The sequence below is a fragment of the Penaeus chinensis genome, chromosome 22 (assembly GCF_019202785.1).
Source record: "Penaeus chinensis breed Huanghai No. 1 chromosome 22, ASM1920278v2, whole genome shotgun sequence".
Taxonomy (NCBI): domain Eukaryota; kingdom Metazoa; phylum Arthropoda; class Malacostraca; order Decapoda; family Penaeidae; genus Penaeus; species Penaeus chinensis.
In genome coordinates, this window is record NC_061840.1 from 23,595,154 (window position 1) to 23,610,153 (window position 15,000).

General features: G+C 35.2%; 1 protein-coding gene across 1 annotated transcript in view; it reads left to right on the forward strand.

Moving 5' to 3' along the window:
• Positions 1–15,000, forward strand: part of LOC125037190 (serine/threonine-protein phosphatase 6 regulatory ankyrin repeat subunit A-like) — a 159,181-nt gene that overhangs the window by 104,888 nt on the left and 39,293 nt on the right. Inside the window, exons 4-5 of the mRNA XM_047630234.1 lie at positions 3,882–3,998; positions 12,804–13,007. Coding sequence (XP_047486190.1) covers positions 3,882–3,998; positions 12,804–13,007 — 321 coding nt within the window. The remainder of the gene's footprint in view (positions 1–3,881; positions 3,999–12,803; positions 13,008–15,000) is intronic.

Consider the following 15,000-nt stretch of genomic DNA (forward strand, 5'->3'; position numbering starts at 1 on the left):
TATATATATATATATATATATATATATATATATATATATATATATATATGTATATACGTATGTATATAAAACCGAATATGTATATATATATATATATATATATATATATATATATATATATATATATATATATATTTATGTATATACGTATGTATATAAAACCGAATATGTATATATATATATATATATATATATATATATATATATATATATATATATATATTTATGTATATACGTATGTATATAAAACCGAATATGTATATATATATATATATATATATATATATATATATATATATACAAATGTCTATGTATGTGTATATATATGTATGTATATATATATATATATATATATATATATATATATATATATATATATATGTGTGTGTGTGTGTGTGTGTGTGTATATATGTATGTATATATATGTATATAGATATATATATATATATATATATATATATATATATATATTTATATATATATATATATATATATATATATATATATATATATATATATGTATATATATATATATATATATATATATATATATATATATATGTATATGTGTATGTATATGTATATATGTACATATATATATATATATATATATATATATATATATATATATATATATATGTACATATATATATATATATATATATATATATATATATATATATATATATATTAATACACCTAGATAAACAGTGATTGCTATATGATTTATGGCATCGTTAAATCTTTGGTCTCCTTTTCCTAAAATCAACTAACACCTTCGTTAGGTTTTATAATAAGACCTCTTTTCGTTTCTAACATTGCCTTTCACAATCTTAAGTTGATCTTTTAGATTTTTTTATATGTTTTGTCTTTGAGTTCACCTCAGATTCCTTTATGTATCAGCTCTTCTTATAAAATTTCCTTTTTCAGAATGTTATGATGCACTCAATATTTTTTTTTCAGGTTTTCAGGTTGCAAGAGACAAACTATTTTTTCATTTTGATTCTTGCAGATCATCAACACCAAGATTTAGGATTTCTGCGCTCTCTTAATATTTTCCCTATCTCCTCCTTTCAGATTTTAGGATTTTTTTTTTTTTTCTCTTATTAAATTTCTTTTTCTGAAGCTCCCTGTCACTGAAATCCTTCCACTTCCTTCCTTTCAGATTTAGGGTTCTCGTCCTTTCTTATTCAGATCCTTCGTGCATATTTCCTTTCAGACTTCAGACGCACTCATTTCTTCGGACTACCTTCATTGAGCACTCTTTCAGATTTAGGGTTTCTCACTTTTTAAAAAAAAATTCTTATGGGCTCCCTACAGCTTTAGTATTTTCTCTTTCTATTAACGCAATTCTTCTTACAGCCTCCTTTCCGATTTAGGACTTTCATTTTCCCTAATCCTTCTTCTGACTCCTTTTCAGATCTCGGTTTCAATATCTTTACTAAAATTCTTCCTATCTCTCACTCTCTCTTGCTTTTAGAACCAACCCTACACTCTCGCTGTCTCTTTCCTGATACCCACCCAACAGCCACGCTTCAGTTCTTAGGATTTCCCTCTCTATAACTGAAACGATACTTTAGAATTTCATCCTACAGCCACTCTCCAGATCTTAGGCCTTCACACTCTCTATGAACTGTAATGGTCCTGCATTCTCCCTTCTTTAATGCCATCTTGCAGCCACTCTCCAGATCTTAGGCCTTCCCACTCTCTGTGTATTGAAACTGCTCCCGCAACCTCCTTTGCAGCCGAACGGACAAACAACCATCCACATGGTATGCGAAAGGGCGCAAACAGCACGCCGCTTTATGGGTTCGAAGGCGCCTCTCGTCAAGCGACCTTCCCACACAGCCATTGACGGCAAAAGAACGTCAGCCACGGCATCTCTAAACATCGATACGAAACCAACGGTTAACAATGTCAGCAGCGATGTATATATTTAGACATATACACATACTGTAGAATAATCCTCGTATTTGATTTTGATATACCCTTTGGTTGTGCTTTTTTTATTTCCTCTCTCTTTCCCTCCCCTGTTCTTGAATGATGATGCATCGCCGATTTATATTTTTGTTCCGTTGTTTACTTTTTTTCTCTAATATCTTGTATAAGAGACTTTCCCATTTTCTTCGTTCTCCCTTTCCGTTTTCTAATCCCCCTTTACGTTTTCTATTTCTCTCTTTTTTTGAGACTTGAATAACACGCTTTTGAGTACTTGTGTCAAGAGAAGACAAAACACACGTGAAAAGACATGACAGTTCATGGAAACAACTTTTGCTCTCACATCTGCTATCTTCACTTACACTGACACGGCTGGAGGACGCTCAGATTTATGTCTGTTTCCTTCTATCATGCCAAAACAGGTGTGGTTTTTGAATTCATTTTTCTTATCAATAATTTTACTTAATGTTTTCCTTTTGATATGAATCGATTTTTTTTCGATTCAACTTTGGGGTAAGACGATTAACTACTAATTGATTACTCTGCTGTTTTCTATTTATTGTTTCTCTCTGTTTATACGTATAAGACATTTTTTAAACACCTTAGACTATCTATAGATTTCTAAGGATTTGCTATATGCCATGCGTGACGAATTTTTGCAAACCGCAGGGTGTTTTCCCCAGAATTTTTTAGGGGTACATTTCCGAGAAAAAAAAATGTTGGTGCTGTATATTTTTTAAATATGGCTTTTGTATGTACATGCGTACTTGTACATATATAGAATTTTTTCGTGTGCATTTTCTCGTCGCCAAATGATACATTTTTAATAAACCATGTATTTTTTCTACAATTTTGAATGGCTATTTTTGGTCAATGAAAGCTATAGACTTCTTAGTGCCTGGGCCTAGCTGTAAGCCTTTAGTTTTAAGGATTTTCCTAGTAAGCAAAATGCATGATGTCTCATGATGTTTTTTTTTTTTTTTCATTATCTTATCTCTAGATTTGTTGCAAAAGGAGTGGTGTTTCTGTTCAGCAAATTTTAAGTTATGCTATGGCAAAGAGTTGTTATATTTACTAATGTTCCTTTGTGTATAATAATGAATTGATAGAATAGAGTTCTCATGGTAATTTTAAGATTTGATCATAATATATTTTTCTCATCTTTTTCTGCATCTCTGTCTTCTTTTGTCTCGCACTTTTGTCCCTTTTCCAATCTCTCTCTCTCTCTCTCTCTCTCTCTCTCTCTGTCTCTCTCTCTCTCTCCCTCTCCCTCTCACTCCCACTCCCTCCCTCCCTCTTCCTCCTCCCATCTCTCTCTCTCTCTCTCTCTCTCTCTCTCTCTCTCTCTCTCTCTCTCTTTATCTCGTACTCACTCACCCCTTCTCTTTTCATCACTACCCCCTTCTTCCTCATATTCTTTCTCTCCTTCCTCCTTTCGTTTTCATACTCCTCACTCCCTTTATCGACTCAAATCAAACCCTTTTCTCAAGACTAAAAGATCTTGAAATCTCCGAGGCGAATCAGCCTGTCTGTAGATAAAGCGAGCGATCTTCCGATATTCATTGATAAGTCATCAAGATTCTGTTAGTCTTTAGTCTGAACTTTGTACTTTTCATACTTTCGTAAAATACTTCATATTCAGTTCCTTAAAAATTACCCATTCGACTGTGATATTGGAACAGAAATTTTAAATATAGGAAAGAAATCATAACGGAAACCGATTTCAGGAAATAAAGATCATCAATAAAGTTTCCTTGTCTTTATCAACTAACGAGGTTAACAAGACAATCAAAAAACAAAAAAACAAAAAAACAAAAAAATAACACTTATCACCACAAATCGGAAGATCGCCAGATGAGAAACATTTCCTGGTCATAATAATAACAGAAACAATAACAATAACAATAATAACCTTTATTTCTCTTCTTGTATGTACCTAACAGCCCAGAGATCAGACTCCGGCTCACCTGGTGGCCAGCCGCAGCACCGGGGCCGCCGTAGCCCTCATGAAGATGATTCTTATGCATGCCAAACATGACCTTAGGCTTACCAAGGATAGCGTAAGTAAAGCATGCGAGAAAAAGGAGAATAGTAGTGCCTTGCTGTCGGTAGTTGCAATAGGTGTAATGTCAGTAGTATTAGTAGATGTTGTTGTTGATGTTGTTATTGATGATGTTGTAGTAGTAGTAGTAGGAGAAGTAATAGTAAAAGCAGTTCTTGTTGGTGTTGTTGTTCTCGATGTTGTTGCAATAGTAGTAGTTTTTGTTGTAGTAGTAGCGGTTGTAGTAGAAGTAATAGCAGTTGTTGTAGCAGTAGCAGTTGCAGTAACTGTTGTTACTGTTGTTTTAATAGTAGTAGAAGCAGTATCACCAGTAGTAATTGTTGCTGTAGTGGTTGTTGTTGCCGCAGTAGAACAGTAGCAATAGTAGTTGTAGCAGTAGTAATAAATATAGTTGTTGCAGGAGTATCAGATATCAGCGATAATATTAAAGATATTAATAATGAGAAGATAAATAACAGGCAGTAGCTCGTGATACTAATAACACATACATTAACAGATCGCTTTGAGATCAAGAAGGTAACGTTCTACCATCAGTACAAGCACGATGAGAATGGAGATGCTAAACTCATAACTATCGGTGATTTCTCCGTTTAAATAAGATTTTTTTTCTCTTTTCATTGTTTCCGCCTCGGTTATTTCACATTACATTATGTCTGTGTATTGTTGCTGATATTTACCAATGACGGTGAATAATTGCAATTACTCGCTTACTCGCTTTTCTGTTGGTTCAGAATTCGCAACGACATTAATTGGGTATTTTTCTAAAAAAAAAAAAAAAAAAAAAAAAAAAAAAAAAAAAAAAAAAAAAAAAAAAAAAAAAAACAGTGTTTTAAAGACATGATTTACTCGACATTTTTTTTCTCTTCAATATTTGTGATGCTACCAATTCGCAGGTGACTTCATTGGATCAAAGTTCATGACGTCACTAATTTGCTGGTAATTTCAAGGGGGCAATGAGGGTGACGTCATGGATTTTGCAGATACCATATTTTTGGGAAATAACTTTGATGTCAACAAATGATTGATGATATCGTCTGTCAATCTATTTGTTTATCAATAGTGATATCACCACCATCATTATTATCTTTTCATGTTAAAGCTACAAAAAGTATTAATACTTTATTCTTACAAAAGAGAGAAAAAAAACATAGACTTGGGTATAGAATCCTGATAACAGTGAAGAGAAAAATCACAATGACGAAAAAAATGAAAATAAGAAAAACCGACAAGAAGGGTATTCAAAGTAAAGAAAATAAACACATAGAGGAAGCATACAAAGCAATAATGAAATGTGTTTTAAATAAGAAAGAATATATATATGAAATACAATATCCTGCTGAGCCATTAACACTCGTATACCAAGAGCATAATAAATAATTAACTTTATGCATTTCTAGAGACGATTACTATGCTCCTGAGTTAAATTTAGCTTTAAAATCACATATTCAGCATTCCCGACCATCAGTGCTGTGATTCACGCTAAAATTACGATGGTTAACATCTCTTATGTTTAAGAAGGTTATTTGCTTATCTGTGTTCTGCATATGACCGTTATTTTCCTTCTGTTATTTTCTAATATTCTTTCCTTGTTTCTTTTAATATGCGTCTTTTTGTTTCCTTTCTGTTTCTTGTTTTGTTTTAATTCTTTTTTCCCTTCGTTTATATTCCTTTATATATTCATCTTCTTTTTTTTCAAATTTCTTCTTCTTTATTTGCCTTGTAATTTGATACCATCCGTGATTATTGATGTAATTATTATCAGGAATATTTTTGTCTTTTCTTATCAATTAATTATGATCATGTGAATGTGAAATTCCCAGTTATCAAGGAATTTATATCGTTATATTTTGGATCAATAACACTCACGCATCAGGACCACCAATAACAAAATTATATATATATATATATATATATATATATATATATATATATATATATACACACATATATACATACACACATATCTTTAGTTTCTCTTCTAACTAACAACTGAGCAGATAGTTAATATTAGATAAAAATAATAATACAGGTGACAGCTCGAAAGAAAGATGGATAAAGAAACGCAGGATAAAAATAAAGCCCATATTATCACATAATGCTCCCTCGTAAGTAAACACAGCTTTTTCTACTTCCCCCACAATTACCATCAATTACCTTACCCATGCGCAAACGCCCGTGCGCAGCTGTATAACTTCTGTCTAAAAAGGACTCTCCCCTTTTTGTTCTTTTTTTTGTTCTTTATTATTATTTTTTTTACGACACAAAGAGTAATTCCCCAGAAAATTATACAGTTTCTTCCGTGCTGCGTAACAGGGAGCAAAATTGTTTGCCTGTTCTGATTTATTACAATGTCCTTGTGATTATGGGCATACTTTGCTGTAGGTCAAAGGGGAGGAGGAGGTCTCGGGAAGTGGCGGGGGGAGGGAAGGGAGGGAGGGAGAGGGGGAGGGAAGGGGAGAGGAGAGGAGGAGGGAGAAAGGGGAAGGGAGGAAGGAGAGGGGGGAGGGAGGGGAGGGAAGGAAGGAGAAGGGTAGGGAGGGGAGGGAAGGGAGAGAATGTAGAGAGTGAGAGGGAAGGGAAAAAAAAAAACATAGGAACCGAAAAGGAAGAATGGGAAATCAGGGCAGGGAAGAAAGAAAGAAAAAAACGGAAATGCAAGAGAAGAGGAAAAGAGAAAAGGAAGGGAAGTGAAAAAATAGAAAAGAAGTAACTGATGAAAGGATAGGAATAGCAGACAAGGAGAGGAAGTGGGGTGCAGTGAGAAAATTATAAAACAAAATTACCGAGTATCATCTGCATCAATAAGGAGAAAGTGAACGAATATGAGCGATTTACTTAAAATCCTTTAATACGATTAACTATCTTATGAATAATTTGCATATATCCACTCAAATAAATTAATAGTGTTTGAGCAATGATAACAAAGTAATGATAAAAGGCAAGCGAATATATAAAGGTTAGAGCTATACCTCACAGCAATATAAGTGAATAGAGAGAAAATAAAAGATGATATTGAATTCATAAATATTAAAAAAGCAAAACAAAAGAAAGCCAAATCACGTGCCTTTGAAGAACACGGACCGCGTGACAAAAGCGAGTTAATTCCCCAACACATTAAATCACATTCGTTAATGGGAAAACTTCCTTACTTCTTGCCGGGCGATCCTGCAAACCCTCCACTCCCCTCCCCTCTACCCCCTCCTTTTCTCCCCATCCCCTGACTCGTCTTATTTTCCTCACCCCTTCCCCTTTGCTATTTTCCTTACCTCCTACTTCTTATTCTCCCCCTCCCTTCATTCCCTCTTATTCCCCTAACTTCCTCCTACCTACGGCCCATCCCTCACCCTCTTCCCACTCCCACATACCCCCATTCATTCTCCTCTTCCCCCTCTCCCTCCCTCTCCCCTACACATTCCCAATCCCCAAACCCCTGGTCCATGCAACCCCCCCCCCCCCCACACACACACACACACACAATCGCCCTATAAGAAAAATAAAACGAGAAAGAGAAAAATAATAAGGATAAAATAAAAATATATGACCTGATCATGCACACGTAGCAAAGGTCATTTGCTCACTTCATTGTTACGCGTCGCGGGAGGTCGAGCAGAGATAGAACAGAGAAGGGGGAGGGGGTTATGGAGTAAGCGTGGAGTCACAAAGAGTACCAGAGGGTCGACGCAGGGTTCTTGGGAGTTACCAGGAGGGCTGAGTGAGGTTTCAAGGAGTTAGCAGGAGGGCGGAGTGGGCTCGTATGGCATTACGAGAGGGGTCGAGTGGGTCCCTTGGGGGTTACTAGTAAGACGGAGTGGGTCCCAGGGAGACACAATACGATCAGCGTAAGGTACCAGAGATTACCAAGGGGCCGGAGTGGGGTTACATAGGCGCCTTCTGTTGGGAACGGGGGAAGGAAGGTCGCAGAACACCACGGGTTTGGACTGGAGTATCCCGGGATTACGAGCCGAAGTGGGGTCACACGGGAGTACCTTGGTGTTGGGGTCATAAGGGGGCCACCGAATGGTAGGGGTAGGGTCGGGATAGCGCCTGGGGATACAATTCAGTTTGATTGGGACAATGCACAAGCTCGAGGTTACGTCACGCCACCTTGTTATCCGCTATTGTACTGGGTTGTGTCCGCACTTCTCTCGGCCACAAGGCGGGGCTGGGCAATGAGGATACATATTTTTTTATGGTTGTCTTTTTCTTATTTTCTATTCTTTATTCTATGACTTTAACACGCCGCTCGTTCTTTAACTCACTCTCTCTCTCTCTCTCTCTCTCTCTCTCTCTCTCTCTCTCTCTCTCTTTCTCTTTCTCTCTCTCTCTCTCTCTCTCTCTCTCTCTCTCTCTCTCTCTCTCTCTCTTTCTCTCTCTCTCTCTCTCTCTCTCTCTCTCTCTCTCTCTCTCTCTCTCTCTTTCTCTCTCTCTCTCTTTCTCTTTCTCTCTCTCTCTCTAATTCTTTACTTTCTTAAATATTTCTTCTTTTTAACTCTATGACGATTGACGAGTATTAATTGCAGTAAATTGATAAACTAGAAATATCAGGGCAGGGAAGAGAAAGTCAATGATGGAAATCAAGAAATTATAAGGAACACATGATAGACAGTAAATACTAAAATTTAAATAAAGTTAATAATGTGATATATAATAAAATATCATACGAAGAGCAACTAAAAAAAAAAAAAAAAAAAAAAAAAAAAAAAAAAAAAAAATATATATATATATATATATATATATATATATACATATATATATATATATATATATATATATATATATATATATATATATATATATATATATATATTACAAGTACATTTTTTAAAAATATTCGTTAGTCAAAAAAAAAAAAAAAAAAAAAAAATCAGACAATTATAAGCCAGCAAAAGCATATTTCATCTAGTGTTCATCTCATATAGCATGGGATAATATTCCCCCGCACGTACGTAAAAGTGTAAAAATGTTTATTCACCAAAGAATAGACTAACAACTCAAGGTCTTAGCAGCTGGATTCACATCGTAGTAAACACGAGGGCTAGCATACGTCTAAAAGAAGTTAATAATGACTTTTATTATAATGATACAGACAGAGAAATTAAAGAAAACAGTTAGCAAGAAATTAATTCTAAAATATGATATTAGAAAACGATAAGAAATAAAATAAATGAAATGAAATAATTAGAAACAAAATGATAAAAAATATATGAAGAAATGTTTCTCCCCCCGGAAAAAAAAAAAAAAATCATGGACAAATTACATAAGCCAACGAAAACAAAAAATGCTGAGTCTATTTTCGATGTTGTCAGGTCGTTATAGATGAGAGTATTGGGTTTCGTTATATGATGTTAGAACTATGAATATACTGGGATTAGGATATGCCGGACATGCCTGGTGTGAAGTATACAAGTTGGGCTTTTGTTCCTTCAGCCGCGTTCTGAAATGTCGATGGGAAGGAGTGGAAAATCGAAGAGGATGGAAAAGCAGAAAGGAAAAGGAAGAAAAGGAAAAGAAAAAGAAGAAGATATTAAGAGAGGCTGGGCTAGAACAGAGGAAGAGGAAGAAAACCGAAGAGGCAGGAAAAGAGGAAAAGAAAAAGAAGAAGAAGAAAATAGAAGAGGTACAAAAATAAGAAAGGAAAAAAAGAAGAAGAATATAGAAGATGCAGGAGTAGATGAGAGGAAGAAGAAGCAAATAGAAGAGGCAGGAGAAGAGGAGAGGAAAAGAGAAGAACATAAAAGCGACAGGAGGAAAAGGAAAACGAAGAAGAGAATAAAAGAGGCAGGAGAAAAAGAAGAAGATAGAAAGATAAAAAGAAAGGAGAAAAAAAAAGATGATAGAACAGTCAGGGGTCTACTAAAGGAAGGAACAATAAGAAATTAAAAGAGACAATAGCAGAGGAAAGAAGTGAAAGAAAAAAATGAAAACAAAAAAGAAACAGGAGTAAATGCAGAAGCAGCAACAGAAAAAAACAAAACAAAAAAAGGATAAGCAAGAGAAGAAAAGGGAAAGAATGAGGAACAAAACAAAAGTAGAAAGAAGAAAACAAAAGACTAATAAAGGAATGAACACATAAGACGCAAGAGAAGAAGTAAACTAAAGGATAAGAAAAAAACAAACAATAGTAACAAGAACAAGAAAAAAAAAAAATATAGAAGCAAAGGTAAAAGAGAGAAAAGAATAAAAGGAAAGAATCAGAAATGACCACAGAAGAAGATAATACATGTAGTAAACTGAAGAGGAAAGAAGCAAACAGATGGAGACTTAAATGATAAAAAAGAAGAAACTGAAGAAGCAGAATAAAGCATAAAGAATAGGAAATAAAACAAAAAGAATAATGAAGAATAAAACTGATAAAGGTTGAATTAAATGTTAGAAGAAAAGCAGAAAGGAAGAAGAGACGAGAAGATAACAGAAGAAGTAAAGATAAAATAAGAGTAAGAATAAAAGAGAAAAGAAATGAAAAAAGAGAACCAGAATTGAAAAAAAAAAAATAAGGACAGAAAGAGAAAAGAGAAAGGAGATAATAGCAAAAACAGAAGGGAAGAATACAATACATAAATAAATAAAACGAAAGAGAAAATGCGAGAACCAGAACTGAAAAAAAATCGAATTCCATAATACTCAAGTTACCGAACATGACAGAAGAAAAAGCTTGCAATTTTTAGTCACAAAAGCCCCTTTACGGTCTTGTGATTAAGAGAGCGCGAAGGGCAACAACGTGGCAATGTTAGATGGCTCTGCATTGCATGATTCTCCTCCCAACTGATGCATGAGAACTTCCATGGCACAGCCTGACTTTCCTAATTATATATCTATGCTCTGAAGTTATCCTTCTCTCTCTCCCTCCCTCTCTCTCTCTCTCTCTCTCTCTCTCTCTCTCTCTCTCTCTCTCTCTCTCTCTCTCTCTCTCTCTCTCTCCTCCTGCTCCTTTCTCTCTCTCTGTCTCTGTCTCTCACTCAGTCTCTTTCTCTCTCTCTTTATCTCTCTCTTCCTCTCTCTCTCTCTCCTCCTCCTCCTGCTCCTCTCTATCTCTCTCTTTCTCTCTCTCTCTCTCTCTTTCTCTCTCTCTCTCTCTCTCTTTCTCTCTCCCTCTCGCTCTCTCTCTCTCTCTCTCTCTCACTCTATCTCTCTCTTTGTCTCTCTCTCTCTCTCTCTATCTATCTATCTATCTCTTTCTCTCTTCCTCTCTCTCTCTCCTCCTCCTCCTGCTCCTCTCTCTCTCTCTCTTTCTCTCTCTCTCTCTCTCTCTCTCTCTCTCTCTCTCTCTCTCTCTATCTATCTATCTATCTATCTCTATCTCTTTCTCTCTTCCTCTCTCTCTCTCTCCTCCTCCTGCTTCTCTCTCTCTCTCTCTCTCTCTCTCTCTCTCTCTCTCTCTCTCTCTCTCTCTCTCTCTCTCTCTCTCTCTCTCCTTTCTCTCTCTCTCCCGCTACCCTCCTTTCGTGTGTTTTTTCTTTCGGTATTTTATGCATTTTGATTTCTTTATGTATTTATTCTTTACTTGCCTTATGATAATTGGCGAAGAGGTGTGGTTACGTTTTGATTATTTTTTAAATATTATCTTACTTTTCTTTTCTTTTTCTTTCATTTTTAGGTCGGGAAATGTAACAAGGATTTGATCAAGCAAAGTCTTGCGTGTCATGGGTATTTTTCTTATTTCCTTTTTTACTAAACCTTGAGAAAGAAGAAGCTGAACAAAATATGTAAAAAAAAAAAAAAAAAAAAAAAAAAAAAACGAAAGAAAGAAAGAAAAAGAAGACGTAACTCGCACTTGCCCACAGAGAAAAAAAAAAAATTGTACACTTCAGACTTTAAAAACATATGTCACAAAGAATTCATGCAAGTTCAAGACGTAACAAAAATTTCCTTGTACACACCCGAGTAGCAACGAACACACTCACCATGAAATATGTGAGTCACCCCTTCTCCTCTTCAACAACGCAATTATATACCAAAATAGCACGAGAATTCGGGAATGTACCTGTCACATGATGGAACATATAATAGCATTACGGTCTTGATAGTCACGCCGACGCACTTATCCTGGTTTCGCTATAAATTTCGATGATGCATTTCCTACAGCGACGCATGGGCACTTTGCGAAGCATAGGTCTAACTCATTGGGTGTTAATGAAGCTAAACTAGGGTATATAGGTTATGATGAGGATGGTAATTAGTTGTCATTGGTGGTCTTAATTAAGTGACATTAAAGGTCTTAATGACATATTGGTGGTCTTTTTCTTAATAAGGTTAACACGAGGCTGAGGTGACGCATTGGGTGTTGTAATTAGCTGCTGTTAATGAGTCTTGATGATAGACTCGTAATCATTTTGGTCACAATACTTTTGGAATTAGTCTTATGAATATTATTTTCCTTCCTCTCCTTCCATCTCCCATTCTGTATCATAATTTCTTTATTTCACTGTTCGTATATATGTAAGAGCTTATAAAAGTTTTAGACTTGACAAAAGGACGAAGGTAAGTACGCATATACTTCAAGGCATAAAGAGGTAAATAAACACAATAAACTCTTCAACTATTCGTTAACTAATTGAAATATTTCAATTAGAAACTTACAAGAGGTGTTACGGTAATCATCATGATAAACAAATGATGATGATAATGATGGTGGTGGTAACAGCTATGATTATCAATGTTAACAGTAATAATAATAATCACAGATAGACGGATCAAAAAACAGCTATATGCACAATATATATATATATATATATATATATATATATATATATATATATATATTGTCCTAACTCCATCCAAAGCTAACTGCCTTGCCCTCCGACAGCGTGGCGACATCCCCCTCTTCCTCGCCGTCGACGCAGGCAACCAGGGCCTGAGCAAGGAACTCCTCTTTCACCACGGACCCGAGCAAGTGAAAGCCATAAGGGCGCACACGAAAGACACTGCCCTTCATATAGCCTGCAGAAGAAGGGAAACCGAACTCGTGAGGCTGTTGGTCGAAGCCGGAGCTAACACGGACGAAAAGAATGTGAGTACAGTTCGGATCTGTGAATGAGTGTTTAGAAATTTTGAATGAATGAGTTTCGAAATTGTGAATGAATTAGGTTTCGAAACTGTGAATGACCTAGGTTTCGGATTTGTGACTGAATAAAGCTTCGGACACTCGAATGTTATTTCGTTTGCTATTTTGCGAGACAGAGAGAGAGAGGTCTGTAATATTTTCGTAATCTGTTTTCAATGTAAATTGCAATGAATATAACCATACTGTTTTGTAGGACTATGGTTCTAATAATGGTAGAAGAATATGGTGTAACGAGTGAGTGGATGTTGGTGATTGGAATGCAAATAAAGATTGAAAATGCGTGTTCCTCACTCCTTTGTGATTTCGCTGTTCTTTCTTCTCTTTTCTGTGCGTCTTTATTCTGTTTTCTCTCTTTTTATATTTTCAATTCTCTCTCTCGAGCATAAAGGATTTCTTAGACATTGCGTTGCATGAATTTTGCACTTGGCTTTCCAAACCCATTTATCTTTTTAATGTTTGTCTCTCAACAAATATAAATAAGCACATACACCATATGTAAGTACATACATAATACATATGCATATATATATGTGTGTGTGTGTGTGTGTGTGTGTGTGTGTGTGTGTGTGTGTGTGTGTGTGTGTGTGTGTGTGTGTGTGTGTGTGCGCGCGCGCGTATATATATATATAAATACACACATAATCGCATGTGTGTGTGCTTGTATGCTTAAATGCAATACATTTGTATACATGCTATATATACACAGATACACAGCCAAAGAACCTTATCATAAATGCCTATAAACGATCTTTGCATTCAGCTGCTCATCTACTTCTTTATCTCTCAAATTTTCTCTTGACTCCTTAATGACGATGGATCAACTCATTTTCGCGTCCAAACCGATACAACACAGAGATGATAATGCTTGCTTGTCTTGTGACTGTCTTCGAGAGAGTGATTGCTTTTAGCGTCTCTTGAATTGTTTTTGTTGTGGCTTTATGGTAATACTGATGTACTTGCGTGAGAAAGGAGGATAAAAAGAGGATATATCTATCCTACACATACATAAGTGGTTACATACATACTGAAGGAAATGTCCTTACAAACATTAGTAATTAATGTTACTCTCTCTCTTAAAATGTACGAACAAGATTTTTTTTCCCTCGTGTCTCGCATCACGATTAGTTTGAAATTAACGATTTTGTCTTTCATGCCAATAGTCTGCACAAATATAGCTCAAATATATACACAGGTACATATATTGTAAGATAGAGAGTGAGACAAACAGACAGACAAAGAGAGAGGTAGATAAACTGACAGAGAGAGATAGACATTTATATTTAAAAGAAGAGACGGGGGGAAATAGGTGAATAGGAAAGGATGAGAAGAAACAGATAACAGAGAGAGAGAAAAAAAATTAGAAAGAAGTAGAGAGAGGGGAGAGTAATTGAAAGGGAAACACAGACAAACAAACACAGCCTCTTATAAACAGCCAAAACACTGCGTTTGTGTTTTTCTTTTTTAACTACAGTATAGTGTACAGTTTCTCTTTGTTTGGGTGGTGGTGTCAACATAGCTAAACATATGGACGAACTTCAATAAACAGTGAGATTAGGGAGTTGCCAGCCATGGAACTTCGTATAGGTACTGAAAACTCTGATAGCTTAAAAGATAACAGGTGTAGGAATAATGGCAGTGCTAATAAAAATGATAATGCAGATGAGAGGACTACTACTTATATTACAAGCATTGCTGCTGCTACTATTACTATCAGTACTACTACCAGAAGTAATAACAGTAATAATAATGATTTTGATATCCATGGCGTTACATAGCTATAATAATGGTATGAATAAATAAATTAATAAACCACGCAAAATGATGCATTTGTAAACGTAGTTGCGTAAATTATGTTTGTATATTAATCGACTATAAATTATATTTACTTTATCGAATAGAAAATTAGAACACATGGTTTGTTTAAACCATTTCAGAAAAA